This window comes from Pteronotus mesoamericanus, unplaced genomic scaffold, assembly GCF_021234165.1.
Source record: "Pteronotus mesoamericanus isolate MK-2021 breed Mesoamerican mustached bat unplaced genomic scaffold, CSHL_Meso_final contig_124, whole genome shotgun sequence".
NCBI lineage: Eukaryota > Metazoa > Chordata > Mammalia > Chiroptera > Mormoopidae > Pteronotus > Pteronotus mesoamericanus.
Window position 1 is genome coordinate 4279495 of NW_026555051.1, and position 17050 is coordinate 4296544.

The 17050-nt window shown below is 42.1% G+C and overlaps 1 protein-coding gene across 3 annotated transcripts in view; it reads right to left on the bottom strand.

The window, feature by feature from the left end:
* Window positions 1-1395: 1395 nt before the first annotated feature.
* Window positions 1396-17050, bottom strand: part of TEK (TEK receptor tyrosine kinase) — a 106192-nt gene continuing 90537 nt past the window's right edge. For 2 of the 3 annotated variants that reach the window (XM_054588113.1, XM_054588111.1), the window contains exons 16-23: window positions 14951-15061; window positions 12619-12809; window positions 11958-12071; window positions 6998-7068; window positions 5931-5971; window positions 4922-5018; window positions 3248-3347; window positions 1396-2409 (exon numbers count right to left, since the gene is read on the bottom strand). In XM_054588113.1, coding sequence (XP_054444088.1) covers window positions 2335-2409; window positions 3248-3347; window positions 4922-5018; window positions 5931-5971; window positions 6998-7068; window positions 11958-12071; window positions 12619-12809; window positions 14951-15061 — 800 coding nt within the window. In that variant the 3' untranslated portion in view covers window positions 1396-2334. Of the gene's footprint in view, window positions 2410-3247; window positions 3348-4921; window positions 5019-5930; window positions 5972-6997; window positions 7069-11957; window positions 12072-12618; window positions 12810-14950; window positions 15062-17050 lie in introns of those variants that run through there. The other variant, XR_008530416.1, reaches the window with a different exon arrangement.

Consider the following 17050-nt stretch of genomic DNA (forward strand, 5'->3'; position numbering starts at 1 on the left):
ACTACCTTTTTTCTTGCTACCATAAGTACTTAGCCATCTCTTTTGTCATGTACTTGGTGTGAGATAATTCATAACGATGTAATTTTAATTATTTTGAATAGATAACCAAAGTCCAACTATAATAAGAAAAACCTTGCTGTGTATTCCAAAACCATATGTAAAATTGTGTTTTCAGATCATCCTCATCCTTGTTCAGTTCCATGAACATGCAAACCAAGACTTACCAGGAGTATCTCTACATAATTTGGGTAAAAAACAAAGGGAAATGTTATATATACAGTTAACTCTTCAGCAACATAGGTTTGAACTGCAATGTCCACTTATACATGGATTTTTTAAACAAATACTGTAAACATATTTTTCCTTATGATTTCTTAATAATTCTTTTTTAAATTTCCTCTAGCTTACTTTATGGTAAGAATACAGCATATAGTACATATATAATGTGTGTTAATTGACTGTTTATGTTACCAGTAAGGCTTCAAGTTGACAGTAAGGTATTTGTTTGGTGGGGAATCAAAAATTATACATGGACTTTCAACTACTTGGGACAGCACCCCTGATTGCACCCATCTCTCCCCACGATATCCAAGGGTCACCTATATTTGGACCTATTTTCCATGGTTCTTCATTCAAGTTTCCTATGACTTGAATCCCTGTTAATTGTATATAACTTATTTATACATATTTAAAAGGGTTTAGGCATGTAAGGAATGAGATTTAAGGTTGTTTTTAGATGTTAACATTCTGGACTGACTGGTGGGCACTGGAGACATGTAACCAAAGATGTCAAATGATTCAGTGAAATTGGATGTCTTCTCCCAGTGAGGGAGAGAACTGAGAGAGGAATCTGTTTTACATCACATGGATTTTTCAGTCTCTTTAATGTTAGCCTATGTCCTGTTAAGAGTCATGGAATACTTGAGTGAATAATCGGCACACCAGCAGTGTTGGTTTTTACTCTGTCTCCACTTGAATATGCTATTGTGAATAAAGAGACTTTGGGATAAATTCAATTTCCTGCTCATCGTTTCTGAATACATATGGTTGATTAGATGGCAGGAATATGGGACATGATGTGGCATGTTGACTATTTAACATTGTAACACAGTTAACAGGGATTCCAGTACTAAGCCCTCAAATTTCACACGGGAACACTACTAGTGGTGTGCTGCTTTAGGACTAGAAAAGGGACTATATGGTACAATACTTACAGAAGACGTTTCCAACCTTGTGAGCTTAATATACCATGCCTGGTGGAGGATATCCAGCAACTACTCTACATGCATATTACTGACAAGTTAGAGGATGGTCATGTAACATGTTTTTCTTTAAAGTACAATGAAGACATTTGGAAATACCTATGAGACACATTCCTGGACAAAAAAGTGGGTAGGCAAGACATTTATTCACTTACTGTATAAATGGTAAACATACAACCGGTCAAAACTAAAGGTTTTTACAATGTGCAATAATACATTAGGGATGTTAATCTGACATGATAAATGTCACATATCTCCCAAATATAACTCTGGGCCTCCGATTTTAATTTCTTCAAATACACAAGTCAATGTACAAAAGGAACTAAAACCAAATCCCATTAATTTATCTTTTAAACATTCTTATACGTATCTAAAAGGGCTTAGACATGTAAGGAATGAGATAAAGCTGTTTTTAGATGTTAACATTCTGGACTGACTGGTGGGCACTGGAGACATGTGACCAAAGATGTCAAATGATTCAGTGAAATCAGATGGCTTCTCCTGGTGAGGGAGAGAACTGAGAGATAGAGGAATCTGTTTTACATCACATGGATTTTTCAGTCTCTTTAATGTTAACCTATGTCCTGTTAAGAGTCATACAACTCCTCCACTTTTCTTACCTGTGCTATCAGGGTCAGTGTTAGGTTTGTTAACAATATTTTACTTCTATACAGCAAAACATTTTATAGCATTCAATATAAAGGTAAATATAAAAAATATCTAGGAAATAACGAGTTATGCATTACAGTCATTGTACTTTCTCACCTTCCTTTAAAATCCACATATTTAGAAAAATATATTATTGCATATGAAACCACAAACAGGCATTCTGATTTCAGCACATTCTTACTCAAAAGAGTATATACAGTTCTATTAGAGTCAGAGTGTACTACAGATTCACAGGTGGGGGTCTTTGTGGTGAAAGTCCCAGACATACAGCAACGTATGTACACTTCAATTTTCTAGGCCACCTCTTCTGGCAGAGGCTTGCTTGCTTCCTTGGCACCACGGCATCGAGGGTCTCTCCCGCCAGCGAAGGGGAAACAGAACACATAGACAACGATGGTCTATCCTAGGCGGCTTCTTCAGCAGAGCAGTCGATCCCTGCATAGGTAAACTTCTCATAAAGCGTGGTATTCACGTAGGTCTAGGAGAACAAGAGTGGTTCAGCAAAGCAGGCTATCCCAGTGCTGCCTCCCCAGGACAGTTACAGTAATGTTCTGGTGTCCTTAGCTTGTTTGAATTCAAATACTAGGTACTTGGGGGACATTTTTTTGTCCTCAGTTCCTTCTGTATATGACAACATTCTTTCTGGAATGTAGCCCTTGGCTTCTGCCAGTAAGATTTCATCCTCTCACTTTCCCTAGAGTCTGAACTCCTCTTTTTCATTGTCTCTCACTGGTCCCTCCTGAAATGCCCAGCTCTCTACGGTTCCTTCCTCTGTCTACTTCTCATCTTCACATTCGATTGCGTCCACATCTCCAGTTTAACCACCACTTGGGTTTTGCTGACTCCCCAAATCTATTTCCCCAACCTAGATTAGTCTTTTAAATTGAAGATACATGGAGTCAGCTACCTTCTAGAAACTTTTGTAGAATTCTTGACCCTCCCCATAGTAACCTGTAGACCATGCTCAGGTGCTACCTACTATATGCCGGTGCCCTTGGACCAGTAGTCATTTTAACTCTGAGTCTGTTTCTTCATCTATAAAGTTAAAGGGTCAGGCTATATGACTGATAAGATTTAAGATTCCTTCTAACTCAAATAGCTAACTCTATGTGTTGTTCTGTGTGTGACTATACTTGCATAGAGATCTTATTTCCTCCAGAATTCTAACTTCCTCAAAGTTGGGAGCCACATCTCTTATGTCCCTATAATACCTAGGGCTATGTACAGAAGAATTTTTTGAATTGTATCAGCTATTTTTATTAACCACACATGAGGAATTCCAATTAAAGAGCCCCTGCATTGAACTCCATACTCACCTTTCGTTCTTCTAACATCCTGTTTAAGGACACCAATATCTGGGCAAATGAGGGCCTCTCATATGGCTTCTCCCTCCAGCATTGTCTCATTAGGTCATACCTTTGAAAACAAAGAGTTAAAGGGTTAATTCTATGACTCTGCTGCAGCCCTGGGCATGGTCAAGTGCAGAGGATGGAAACAAGAGAGGAGAATGTAGCCATTCAACACATGGTCATTAAGCTCAACCAGCAGAAGACAGAGGAGCAGCACCTAGAAAGTTTCTATTAGGCCTCCTACCTCCTATCCAAGTCCCCTTTCTTTTCCCAGTAGATCTGGTGCCTGCCTTGGGTATCATTCCTGCAGCACCTTGGTCTCAGCTATTCTGATCTTCTGGAAGGAACTGGGTTATGTTTCCAGGGCAACATTTTCCTTGGGATACAATATCTCTCAAAATATTGGTGTTTCATTTTTTAAAAATGGCTTCAAGCTCAAATTACTTTGCAAAATGCCATCTCCCTCATCTCCATCTCAGGGGTTAGCATGGTAAAATCTTGAGAAGCCTTGCCATTAAAAACAAACAAACAAAAAACCTGTTTAACCAGGTTTATCATGACAATTCCCAAACATAATTGACCACAGAACTCCTTTCTCCCTGTGTTATTTATTCATATCTTGCATGTTCCATAAACATAGCTGGGGAAGCACTGGTTTAAGGAAGTACTTTCTCTCAAATGTGGTCAGAACCACTTGCACTATCAGAATGCAGATTCCTGGGACCCACACTAGACCTACTGAGTCACAATGCCTCGGAATGGAGCTTGAGATTCACATGCTGAGCAAATGCCTCAGGGGATCCTATGTGCACAGAACACTATCAACCATTGGCCTCAGGTGTCACAGATTTTATAACAATTTGTACTTTAACAGAAATTTCATAACAACTGAAAAGTCACACTCCTCATGGAATGAATCTCAAAAGGTGGACTTTTGGAGACTTGGTCCAGTGATGGTTCAAGTGCATCCAGGCTTTGCCCAGGATGGAATAGATTTACATCTCTTGTACCAGTAACAAAATGAATAGCATCCTCTTTCACTCTTGGAAATGGCTCAGTTTAGACGATACATTATTTACTCCACCTAGAGCCTTCCACTCTGCAAATTACACCAAATAGGCAGATTCTCCCTCAGCTAAGTTGTGGGGATTCTGGCATCACTAAAGTTAATAATCATTCTCTCCCTCAAAATAATTCTTCCTCTAGAAAGTAATCTCTATAGAAGCAAAATTCCACGAAGAAAAATCCATCTTCCTTAATGTAACAGCTCTGAAATCGCTACCCCCATTTATTTATTTATTTATTTATACATTTACTTATTCATGAATAATTTCATCAACTCATTTCAGATCTTTTCTGCATTTGTTCACCTTCGTCATTTCAACCTTCACAAGAATCATCACCTTAAATTCCTCCTGGACTTCTATGTCTGGAAAGCTCTTATTCCCTGTCCATTGCATAACAGTCTTAGTTTAAAGGACCCCTGTATTTCTGGCTTTTTTGTGATCTCCATGGGTGTATGCATGCATATGCATGTAGGTATGCGTATATGTGCACGAATCAGGTGATTTCTCCGTAAGAGTCTCCAGGGAACAGCAGGGAGACTAAGACCAAGTGGCCCTAGGAAGAGGCCCAACTTACACCTCATCATCACAGTTCAGGGGCTTCTCCAGCCTGTATCCCTGCGGCAGCTTCTCGTAGAGCTCTGCACACGTCATCCCGCAGTAGGGGGTGCCACCTGGAAGACAGAAAATGGTGGTGTCCTCAGCCCCCTCTGGTGCAGAACGCAAAGTCTTCTGCCCAGGGGCTCAGAAGCCAGAAGACTGCAAGAACAAAGGGGTGTGTCTGCCATGCGCACCCAGCGTGATTTTCCTCTCTGAGCAAACCCACTGCGCTCACTCTGCAGACCACACTAAGGTACAGCCATTCCTTCAGCGGGAAGCTCCACGGAAGCGCGCCTGCCTTACAGGGCTAGTTCTCTTCTCCAGGTCTGTCTACACACAGCACACCTATTGTACCATGACATGTATCTTTTTCCTAATGGGAAGTGTGCAGTTTTGTAATCCCTCTTCTATCTATAATAGTTATTGTCCAATTTTAATTATACAATAAAAGCAATGCATAGCTATTGTAGAAAACTTGAAAAATATAAAAAAGCATTAAGAAAAAAATACAATGGCTTTTCTACCCTCTGTGTAGCCCTTTCAGTTTTTTAAAGTGTAATATTTTTAAAATGGGGATCATGATGAACATGAAACTTTTTTTTTTGGCGTGCACATTTTCACAGGTGAATTGGTGGCCTTCGAAATGTGACTTTTTTTTCTTGGCTGCATAATATATCACCTTAAAATTGTGGAAATAAACTTGGAATAAACTTGGAAAGATGTCTGCGACATCTTTGCACAAGCAGAGGCAATGAACCTACAACAAAGTTCATGGCCACCAGGTTTACTATTACATATGACATTATATATAGAGAAATACAGGAATAAAACACACTCATAGACAGAAACCCGTACATTCTATTTCCAAGTCGCATCTGTTGGCACCACATGCAAATGGTTCCTGTGGGATTGTACCATGAGGGAACACAGGGAGGGCCCGTTCCCTTGCCAAGAGCCTCACCTGGGAGAGAGACATGGATACTCACCTAAGCTAACAATCTCCCATAGTAACACTCCATAGGACCATCTGTGGATGGGAAATAGGGACACCAATAATCAGCAATCATTAAAAAGGTGAAATAATATTGTCTGCCCCAAAAGCCAGGATGACTGACCTTTTGTCAGAAAATGTTAAATGTCTGCTGGCTGGGATAGGACCTTTATACAGCATGTATTTCTGTCCTCTTAGGCCCAGGGGAGGATTATAACACGGAAACAGTGTTAGTTTTCCACAGCCGTCACTCACTTTAGGTAGAGAAGGTGAGGTGGTACTGTGGAAAGCAGGTGACATCCTAGGCCAGACAGATTGCGTTAAATCCCATCTCTGCCACCTGATATTCATGTGACCTGCGACAAGCTACTGAACCCCTGAGGCCTCTGAGTATATCATTCTAAAAGCGGGGCAATTCCCACCTCAAAGCTATGCAGAGAGGATGCGCGATAGCGTATCAAAGGCGCCATGCACACAGTGCAGGCACAGTCATTGCCAGCCTCCTCCTTATCCCCCAGTGTAAGAAAAAGCCCTGGACAAGTCCCCTCGATGCTCTGGGCTCAGTTTTTCCTCCTGGAAATGGGGCATGTGATCAAGACGGCCTACGCGTCACTCCCAAGCCTCCCTTCCACCGTCAGCCTGCTCCCTGTCACTGCAGGCTGGAAGCGGAGAAGGTCTGCCCGTCTGACCTTCCTGCCACCTCTGACCCTTAGCAGCTGCTTGGGCGGCCTCCTCTGAGCTCGGTCCCGCACACTCTGAGCTCAGTGTGGGGAGTGGAGCCAGGCAGGTCGGCACGCCCCTTGCTCCTCTGGAGACCAAGCCATCGCCACTGATGTCCCTCCTTGATAAGCAGAAGGAAACCGAAAGCCAGCCACCCATGACTCACACCCTGAAAACTGCCCACACTGTGGCTTCATTTATTCCATGAATGTATTTCCTGGGCTTATTGATTAGCTTTGTTCCCAGAGGGATATAATATCCTTGCTTCTCCTTAAATCATCTGTCAAATGTGTATTTTTCTGGGGAAAAAAGGAAAAACCCTCAGTCATGAGGCTTACTCACACATCACTGTTGGTTGTATATACGCTGTAATTTAGAGACTCAATCGCCATCCAGCGCACCGGGAGCCTTCCCTGGGCAAAACAAAGTGAGACGCCACTTAAGTGGGGCAGGGCCCCTTCACAAGGCTGGCAGCTTGCCCAAGGCTGTGACCCACCCAAATCCACAGGACACCCTATCTGGGGTTCCCCAGACAGAAGGAATGACAGGCTCAGGAACTGTTGTTTTGTATAAGCTCCGCCTACAAGTGTGGTTTCAAAGTCAAAGACATGCAAATAATGTAAGTCCTACTTACTTCGAGGGATCCTACTGCAGTTTTACATAGAGAAAAATGTGTGTGTGAGAGTATGAATGTATGTATGTACTTGGTAGTCATTCATTTATTCTTTGATGCCCTTTGTGTCTCTCAGAGCCACTCAGAGGTTTGAAAGGGGAGAGACAGGCATAGAAACTAAGAATTAAACTGTAACCTGAGAAAGGCCGCAGCGCTGTGAGGAGACCAACCATGCCTGGGGGTGGGAGAGCATTTCCAGGGAAGGGGACATTGGAGCTTGGTCCTCTGAGATGTGCAGGCTTCAGCAGGTGGGTAGGGGGAGAGAGAGCATGGCAGGCCAAAGGGAACAAGGTGCACATATACCACCAGGGGAGGAAGAGCTTCTAGCCAACGAGGCTGACACTGTGTATGGAGATGGGATGAGAGACACTTATCCTTTGGGTGCCTGGCCCTGACTCCTTCTGGGGTGTCCCCTTTATTTGGCTAGTTGAGTCCAGTCTGGGAAAAGTGAGATGTGGACTGGACATAGGGGAGTGTGACTTCTGAGTTTTATTCCTAATTTCCTCAAATTCATTATGATTTTGGAGTCCCTTTCTATCCGTCTACCTCAGGGATCGATGAACCTTGCTGAGAGACAGATATCTCCCCCTCTGGGATTTGTCTAGGTGCTAACAGTGGCATTTCAGCCACATTCGTCAGAGGGTGGGGCAAAGTCAGGAGCATTTAGGGGATCTTTCTCAGCCCCCTGAAACCGGAACAGGCATTCTCCCAGACCACCCGTCCATGAGAGCAGCCCTGCCCCCACCCCTGGGATTACACCTGAGTGCTCAATTCTCTCCCAGGTCTCTGTGAACTGGCAGTGATGTGAAGCTGACCATAAATCCCAAATGGTAATTCCAGACTTTAAGCCTGGCTTATGAAAGCGTCCTCTCGCACATCTACAGCTTCAATAATCTCAGCATCCCCACCCCGCTTCCCTGCTCGTCCACCCGCCCCCACCCCCACCTGTCATTGTCGTTCTCTCTCCCCCTTCCCAGCTAAAGAATGGAAAGTCATCTACATGCTGTTTTCTCTTTGCTTTCCCTTACCTGCTGCCTCCTGATCTCATATCTCCTAACTATTAATTTCCATGTGCACCTTTTCATTTTTTTCTTTTTCTTATTTTGGATCTGTCCACTTCCATCTGTTCCTACTACTATCACCTACGACTCTCCGGCCACCATCATCTCTTACCTGATGACAACCACTTCTTAACTGGTCTCCCTGCCTCAGTTTCCCTCCCTAAGGATCTGTTCTTGACTGCAATCAGAATGATCATGCTAAATGGCAAATCCAACCATGTGGTTCCTTTTCTTGAAGTTCTTTAATGCCCCTATTGTCCCAAGATCCCACATCTTTAGCTTAGTTCAAAATCCTCAGGTGGAACTTGAAGTTCTTCAAGAAGATACTATCCCTGCTTCCCCCTCCAGCTATGAATGTTTAACACTTTTTTTTTGTATGACATTCCAGCCATATTGAATTATCTAACTACCAAACGTTTCATACTTCCCTTTACCTCTAGGCTTTTATATATAACTGCACCCCTTCAGATCATCCGATCCATTCTCACATCTCCACTACCTATTTAATGCCCACTGTGAAACTCAGGGGTTAGCCTCCTCCAGAAAGCCTTCCATGATTTCCCACATGTTCAATTTGGTGTGCTTTCTCTGTGTTCCTATGGCACCTGTGCTTTCCCAGCCCTCAGCATTTGTTACCTGTGGCAATTGTTCATTATGTGTTTATCTGTGAGCTCTTTGAAGGTGGAGACTGTGTCTGACTTATTTACCTCCAAACTTTTGTAGTAAACGTTGTAGTAAAAACAATCAGTTATGAAGGCATGCATATATCAATTAATGAAAATAAAATCCCAAATCACTTAGTACATTTTAAAAAACTGATACAGGAGCCCCACATGAACAACTGAATCAGAATATCTAAGCAGTAGGACTCAGCATTTGTATTCTTTTTAAGTTCCCCAGATGATTCCGAAGCACAATGAAAGTTAAAAATCTCTGACTTAAAACAATACAAGAGGAGGTGGCCACTCTGCCCTCTGGTGGTACCTTTCTGCACTGCAACCTTCTTGCAGGGACCTTGCTTCTCTCCAATTCCCTCTCCTTTCCCCCTGTTTCCTTCACCCTGTACGTTTCCTCCTCAGACACCCTGCCACCAGGGGACACTACCCTGACATTAAGAAACAGAGTGAAGCCCTGAATGGTGCTATGTTCCTCTAGAATTCCTCTTTACCTCCCAAGGCTACATAAATCCCTGCCCTTTATGAAATGCCAAGCACACCAGCATTTGCCTTGGGGACCTGAGAGCATCCAAACAGCAGGGGGAGGTTGTGGGAATACATTTTGTTCCTTCCCCCACTCCCTCACCAAGGGCACCACATCACCCAAATGCAGGAGTGAGCAAGGAAAGGGATTCTGCGAAGGAGACAGGAAGCTTCAGGTGGCACAGGAGGAGGGGGCAGCCAGCATAGGGGGGTGAGCATGGGTCCTGCTTCTTTAAGACCAGCCCAGCTAAGAAACATCTGCTTTGAGTGGGGCAAATTCCAAAAATCTTAGGGAACAAGTATTGCCTGGAAAGTAGCCCTCAGGGAGACATCTATGGCTTCAGAATGTGTCCCCGTTAATAAGCACCCAGGGCTAGGCTGTGTGGTGTCTCTAAGAGCCAAAGGGACCTCACTTCAAATCCGTATCAAGAAAGGGAGTGGAAAGGTCCAAAATGGTTATGTTCACTGTGATTGTAACTGTAAAAACGTGTATGCTTGTGAAAAGCAATAAGTGAAACATGAAAAAAAATGTGTCAAGGTAGTGAACTATGGGTCATTTCCTTCTCAAAACATTCTTGAATATTGTTTCTGTGTTATCTTGTCAACCAGTAAAATAAGTATATTGAAAAGAAAGGAAACCTGAATTTGAGGATAAATACAGAAACCTGAGTCTTTTGGAGGCAATTTGGTACCCACAAAAGTAAAAGGAACCTCTATGTCATGAAAACTGGCATTGTCCCAGGAAAGCTGAGCCCAGGTAATGTGTATCAGACCTAGAAAAGGGAGAACTAGCCAGTGCACTGGGCCTACGAACACAAGGAAAAGCAACAGGAATTGCCACCCTGAGGCCGTACATTTGCCCACCACTCAGTGAAATCAGGCGGTGGTGGCACGTTGTCGGTGAAACAAACTGAGAATGCTCTTCAATTATTTTTTTGAGCCTCTCCTAGATAAGACTAAAGCTTCTCTTCAGGCACTCCCCAAAGGGATGTGTCTGCCCCTGTGCCAGTCGATGCCAGTCCACAGGGGAGCCTGCAGAACAAAGAAATGCACTCCACGCCTGTGTGGGAGCCCAGGCCTATGCAAGCCGGGCCCAGCAGCAGTTTGGGGAGACACACTGTTCATTCGCGCGTGCTCCCTTGATACATCAAGCTCCCTCCCTTTCTCCTTTCCCTCTACCTTGTTTTTGGTAACCCCCCTTTTGAGCCTGTTTCATCTCCTCTCTTGATTTCTGTCCTGGATGGGGCCCAGGACCCCTTTGCTGGTGACACTGGCACAGTACTAATACCCAGGGCGTGGCACTTCCAGGGCCTTATCACTCCAGGGTGGGCAGCAAAGGCAGAATGAGTTAAGATTCTCTCTTCTGCTAACACTGCTCTTAGGTTCTCCCAAAATCTTAGACTTGAGATAAAATATTACTCTTTGGGAGATTAGGTATCATTAGGTAAAAGTGAATTGGATAGATTTGGGCTTAAAGGGAAAGTGAGGAACTTTTGGCAAAGAGGAAGTCTTATGTGGGCCTTTAGAAGTTCACACATTCTCCTTAGGGCCTCCTTGTGATTTAGGAACCTCATTAATTTACTTCCCTTATATTTGGAAAGTATGTTAAATGTCTCTTTTTGCCCCTCCTATATTTGCTGTGTGTGAAAAGAGAGAGTGGGAACTTCTTAAAAGTTTCTGTCTTTATTTCTGTTTAAAAATAACTTAGTACTTACATTATTCATTCGTAGGATTTCTCCATTTAGTCTTTTTTTTCTATCTAACTTTTTAAAAATTTATTTATCTTTTCCATTACCGTTTACCCCCCTTACACTCTGCCCCCCACAATCCCCACCCTGTTGTCCATGTCCATGAGTCCTTTCTCCTTTTTCCTCCATCCCTCCTGCTCTCACCTGCACCCCCAGAGCTGTCAGCCTGCTATCTATGAGTCTGTCTCTATTTTGCTTGTTAATTTTGTTCATTAGATTCCACATATGAGTGAGATCATACGGTATTTGTCTTTCTCTGACTGGCTTATTTCACTTAGCATCATGTATTGTAGCATTAGTTACAATGGACTCCTCAGAAGTGTCTCAGAAGGTGAGACACATTAGGGTCTGGACTGGATTCAGACCTGCGCCCCTGCACCACGAGGCTTGTCTGTGTAAGTGCTTGGCCACATGTCATAGTGGCTTCTTGGCTGGTAATATGGGCCCTCCAGTCATTTTAGGAGTCAAAACTCAGAAAGGATGTTTGCTGGGCCAGGACAATATCTACTGGGATCCACAGTCAGATGCCTAAGTCACCGTGGAACAATGGTCTTAGAGAAGCAACATCAGGACAGGGAGGGGTGCCTTTGAAAGGATGTTTTTGGTGTCTTTTGAACTTACCATCGTCTTTTTCACATAAACTTCTTGACCTCGGGACAATCCAAAATCTGCTATTTTGGCTACATAGTTCTCACCAACTAAAATATTCCTGGCAGCCAGATCCCTGTGAATAAACTGAAATTTTAAAAAAAACATCATGTATTTTCAGCTTATTTGCTTTTTTTACTTCATTTTGTTAGCTCAGTGCCCTAGGGGCAAGCATTTGGGGAATTAGAGATGAGAGGATAGTATGAAAATGGGTTTTTAAAAGTCACCAGAATCCAGTTCCCTTAAAGTTGCTCTCTAAAACATCAGTTGGTGGACTCTGACAAATCTTGGGAGAAGCATTTCAGAAAAAACAAAACAAGCAAATAAACAAAAAAGCCGAGTCATTAGATTTTCTGCTGCCTTATAAGTCCTCTGCTACTGAGCATTATTTGGGCTAAGATGGGTTAAATCACCTCATCAAATACATATGATGAGACTTACTAGATAAACATATTGTCAGTGTTGACCATTAACTTCTACGTAAATAGATGGAATATTAACAAAGAGATTAAAGTTAGGGATATTGTAAGAGGAATTAAAGAAGAAAGGTTGACAAAAGAAAAATACTAATTTAAAGTGATTTTACAGAGAATTTCGAAGGAAAGATGTCTAAATCAGCTCCCTCAAGACAAACCTGTTTCTGGCTCAAGTAGTCCATACCCCGGGCCACATCCGCGGCAAAGTGCAGCAGCTGCTGGGAGGACAGAGTGGAGGCAGTGCTGTTGGCGATGGCAAACGCAGGGTCAGTCTCCAGCACGCGGCTCTTGCGCAGGAAGTCCAGGAGATTCCCGTGGGGGGCGTACTCGATGGCCAGGTACAGGTACCCTGCGGGGAGATGGAGAGACCCGACCTAACCAGTAGACCCCAAAACTTTGAAATTGCTGAGATGTGCTTCGTCCTTGGGAACTGCTTGTAAAACTCCATTTCATCTAAAAGTAACTTACCTATTTGGGCCAACCTCGGCAATACCCGGCACAGCAGAAAGACGAGTAACCCCCTCCGCAGTACGCGAAGGGCGCCGTACTTAGAGGGCGCCCTCTTTCCACTGCCCTCCCCTCTCCCACCAAGTGCGGACGAACAGGCAAAGCTTCCTGAATGCGTTCAACCTACTCGGTAATAATAGTCACAGTAAATCAAAGCATTTGCTTCCAGGGAATCTAAAAGAGCTAGCCCATGTCGTCTTTTTTTTTTTTTTTTTAAATTCATTACTGATTGAGAACCAAATAGAAGCTAGTCATGCTGTCTCTACTTTTCTTGAGGTTATTTAAAAAATAAAAAATGAATTAAAAAAAACAACAAAACAATGATTAACCAACCATCTACAGCTGAAGGACTCACGCAGATAACTTACTCCCTCCTCATTCAACATTTTAAATGTACAAATTTACAACCCACAGTAAGTCACCATATCCTGACTAGGTCGCTGGGCAGCAGAGTCCCAGATCAGGGATGCTTACAGAAACCAGAAAACTCAAACTTTCAGGAAAAAAATAAAACAATAGTTTCTAGAACACATTTTGATCCATTGTCTTATTTTTATTACAAATTGTTTTTTTCTTTTAATAAAAAGTAATCTTTTTTGATAAAACATTGATCATTAGAGCCAGTGAAAAGTAGAATGCTTTTATTATCTTTTAAAGGGAAATTATTTTATATACCATTTTGTACATTTAAAATGTTGAATGATTTTGAACTTAAAAGATATCCTAAGAAACTGAAATTCTAGCCAAAAGAAAAAAAAAAGTGACCTTCTAGCACTGAATCCTGCTGTATTATAAGAAAAGATATACATAATTTCTGTAAAAAATATGCTTTCTTGCTTATTTACTGAAATATAAATTTTAAGAACCAACCAATTATATACTAATATGATGATTGAGCAAAATTTTAAAAGCTATATATTTTTCTGTTGTGGGTTATTATTTTTTTTAACTTTCATTTATCGCTGCCCCATGCTGATTACTGTTTTTGGGAAATGGCTCAAAAATAAATGTCATTACTCCATTATTTAACGTAAGGGACATGATTTGACTTTTAGAATTACACCCTTATTAGATCACAGAATGATATATTGTTTGCCTTACCAGTATTTTTAGTTTAATAAATTGAGGAAAGGGAAATAGCCTCTTTTCTATTGTTGGTTTTGTGCTGCAAAGTCAACAAGTGGTTGTCAAGTTTGTAAATAATTACTCTGTGGAGCTTTTTTGTAGAAGAAAACTTTTCCATGAGAAATTAAGTTTAAACATAGATTCCGAAATACAGTCCTTGGTTGCATGCAGAGGTAAATCTCTCAATAAATATTTCAATTAATAATGTATTAAATACTCAATAGAAATACTCAATAAATATTTGAATTAATAATATAAGTTGAGCTTTAAGAATATGTACAACATTGGTTAATTGTAAAGCCTAATGTAAATGTACAGGAAATTGTGCAAGTTGGAAATAACAAAGCTCTATCAGATATAAGCATATTATTATTATTTTACCCTAAGTATTACGGCAAATGCTTTCATGTTACAGTAGATTATTGGCATTCATGGACTTAACATGCAGAATGTCACTTGCTTGAGTCTGGTAGGAAAATGAGAGGACAGACAATTAAAAAGAACCTGTGCACTTCACTCTTCCTGGTACTGAGGCCTTCTCCAGTCTACCTAGTAGAGGTAGCTGAGCAAACCTCTGGATTAGCAAGCACAGGGGCATGTGGGAGCCAGGGATACCTTTGGGCAGTGATGGTTGAACCACATCAGAAGGCAAATGATCCAGCTGTAGGTTCTACCTCCAAAAAGATGCTGAAGCTCAGCACAAACTATAAATGAGACTAGTTATTCAGATTAGAACTGTAACTTTAAAAAATAGGTAATATTCTTAAGGTTATTATCTTTCCTAATTCCAATATGGAATGTGTGTGTTTCAAATTAAAAAAGAAATCTGTTAGGAAAGACAGGAAAAAGGCATCTTACCACGATGTTCACATGCTCCCAAGAGATTGATGATGTTTGGGTGGTGTCCAAGTTTACAGAGAACCTCCAGTTCTCCTGCGAAGTCTCTGTGGTCATCTTTGGAGGCATATTCTGGGAAGAAAGTCAAGAGTTATGATCCCTGTCTATTATTCTTCTTCAGAAACAACTGACTCTTCCTCCTCCCTGGGACCTTCAAGTACACTGAGCCACCATTAGGTCTGGAAAACTGTATAGAAATCACAGATTTCTACACTAAGAAAGAGTATTGTCCCTACTGACACTTTGGGCTGGTATTTTTGTGTTGTTTGGCAAAGAAGGATGTTTAGCAGCATGTCTAACCTCTACTCACTAGATACCAGAAGCCCAACCAAAAAATGTACCCGGGCATTGCCAAATACCCCCCACCAGGGGGCAAAACCACCCCTGGTTGAGAACCACTGCTCTGAAATTTTCTTGCTTAAGCTCTCAAATACCCAGAGGAATCACTTGGTAGTGAAGGAACTGTCTCCACTTTTAGACTCTAGCTCCTCCGGCTCAATCCACCATCCCAAGACAAATATGCTGCGGAATAGGACCAAATTTTATGTAAACCTCACCAATTACACACACACACACACACCCCTCACTTTATTTGATGATTTTAACTTGCTTGCTTTCCCACAAACCAGTCTTGTGAAAAACTCTCCTCCCAGTGACATTTATATACAAGTTGCTTGGTAGCCAGGAAACTGACTTGCTTTTGTTTCTTTGAGTCCTGTCTCTCCACTGGCACTTTGATCAGAGGGAGAATCATCAGGCACCAACCAGGCTGGAGGGAAGGCTCTTTGACTGATGCACAAAGTGACCAGCATTAAGCTGGTGACAGTGTGCTAGTACTGTTTTTAGGAAAATAACAGAGGGGTACTAGTGTCCGTGTGCATACAAACGATGGGCCTGTTCCGTGTGGGCTAAGGGTACCTGTAAGACTAACTAGCAGGCAATCCTATTCATACCACAGCAGCCTGATAGTAAGTGCCTTGGGAGCATTTCGGAAGTGAAGTTCTTGATAATGAGGTTGCCCCCTTACTTGAGGAACTGCCCTGATTTGGATGTATCACTCCTCCCACAGAAATTTTATGTCCTGGTGCTGTTAAGCTATTTTACCTCTTCACATGAGTATGATGTAGAAAATCAGCCTCAGGTCAGATCCCCCCAAAAACAGATTTTACAAGGTCCCATACCCTCTCTTCTCTCACTATCCTTACTGCTCCCCCAAACTCCCTGTGACTAAGGTAGCAAAACCAAAAAGGGCTTGCTGGCTGCTAAGCAAGGGGTACGTGTGTATATGTATGTATGCATGCATGCTGAAACATTACTATCTCTAAGCCTAGCTAATATTTTGCTTATTTTTTGTTTGCTTTCTAACATGCAGAAAACATCAGTGATTGAATGAGATTTAGTTAGTTCTCCTGTGAGGCTCAGTACTGCCGTCAAAAAAGAGGGAAAACCCATTGGTGACCTCGCAGAGCAGCCCAGTAATCACACTCCTGGCTCTAATACCCCACTGCTCCTGCCTGATGCTGTAAGGGTACAGCTTCACAATCGAGTTCTATAGACTGTCATTTCACACAGGAAACAGTAGTATTGCCAAGGGACTAGTCAGTTTGCTTTCCTAGAAGAAGTTTATAATCCAATCTTGTTAAATGGGTAAGCACAAAGCAGTCTTGAAAGGAACACAACTGAAAAAGATTTAGTTCTTGTGATCTCAGATCAGTGGTTTTTCAAATCTAAATGCAAAGAAGAGTCACCAAGAAAGCTTATGAACACAGATTTGCATGGACCACCCCAGAATTCAAATACAGTAGAACCAGGCATGGGAGAAGCCCAAGGAGATGAATTTCTCACACAGTCTCCAGGGATGTTGATGCAGATAATCCATGAAGACAGTGGTTTGAAAAGTGTGGTCTCTGTACCCTCAGCATCAGTATCACTTGGGAACTAATTAGAAATGCAGATTCCCTTGCCTTACATCAGACTTACTGAATCAGAAACTATGGGGGTGGTGCCCAAGAGTCTGTTTTTTAAACAAATCTTTCAGGAAATTCTGGTGCATGCTGAATT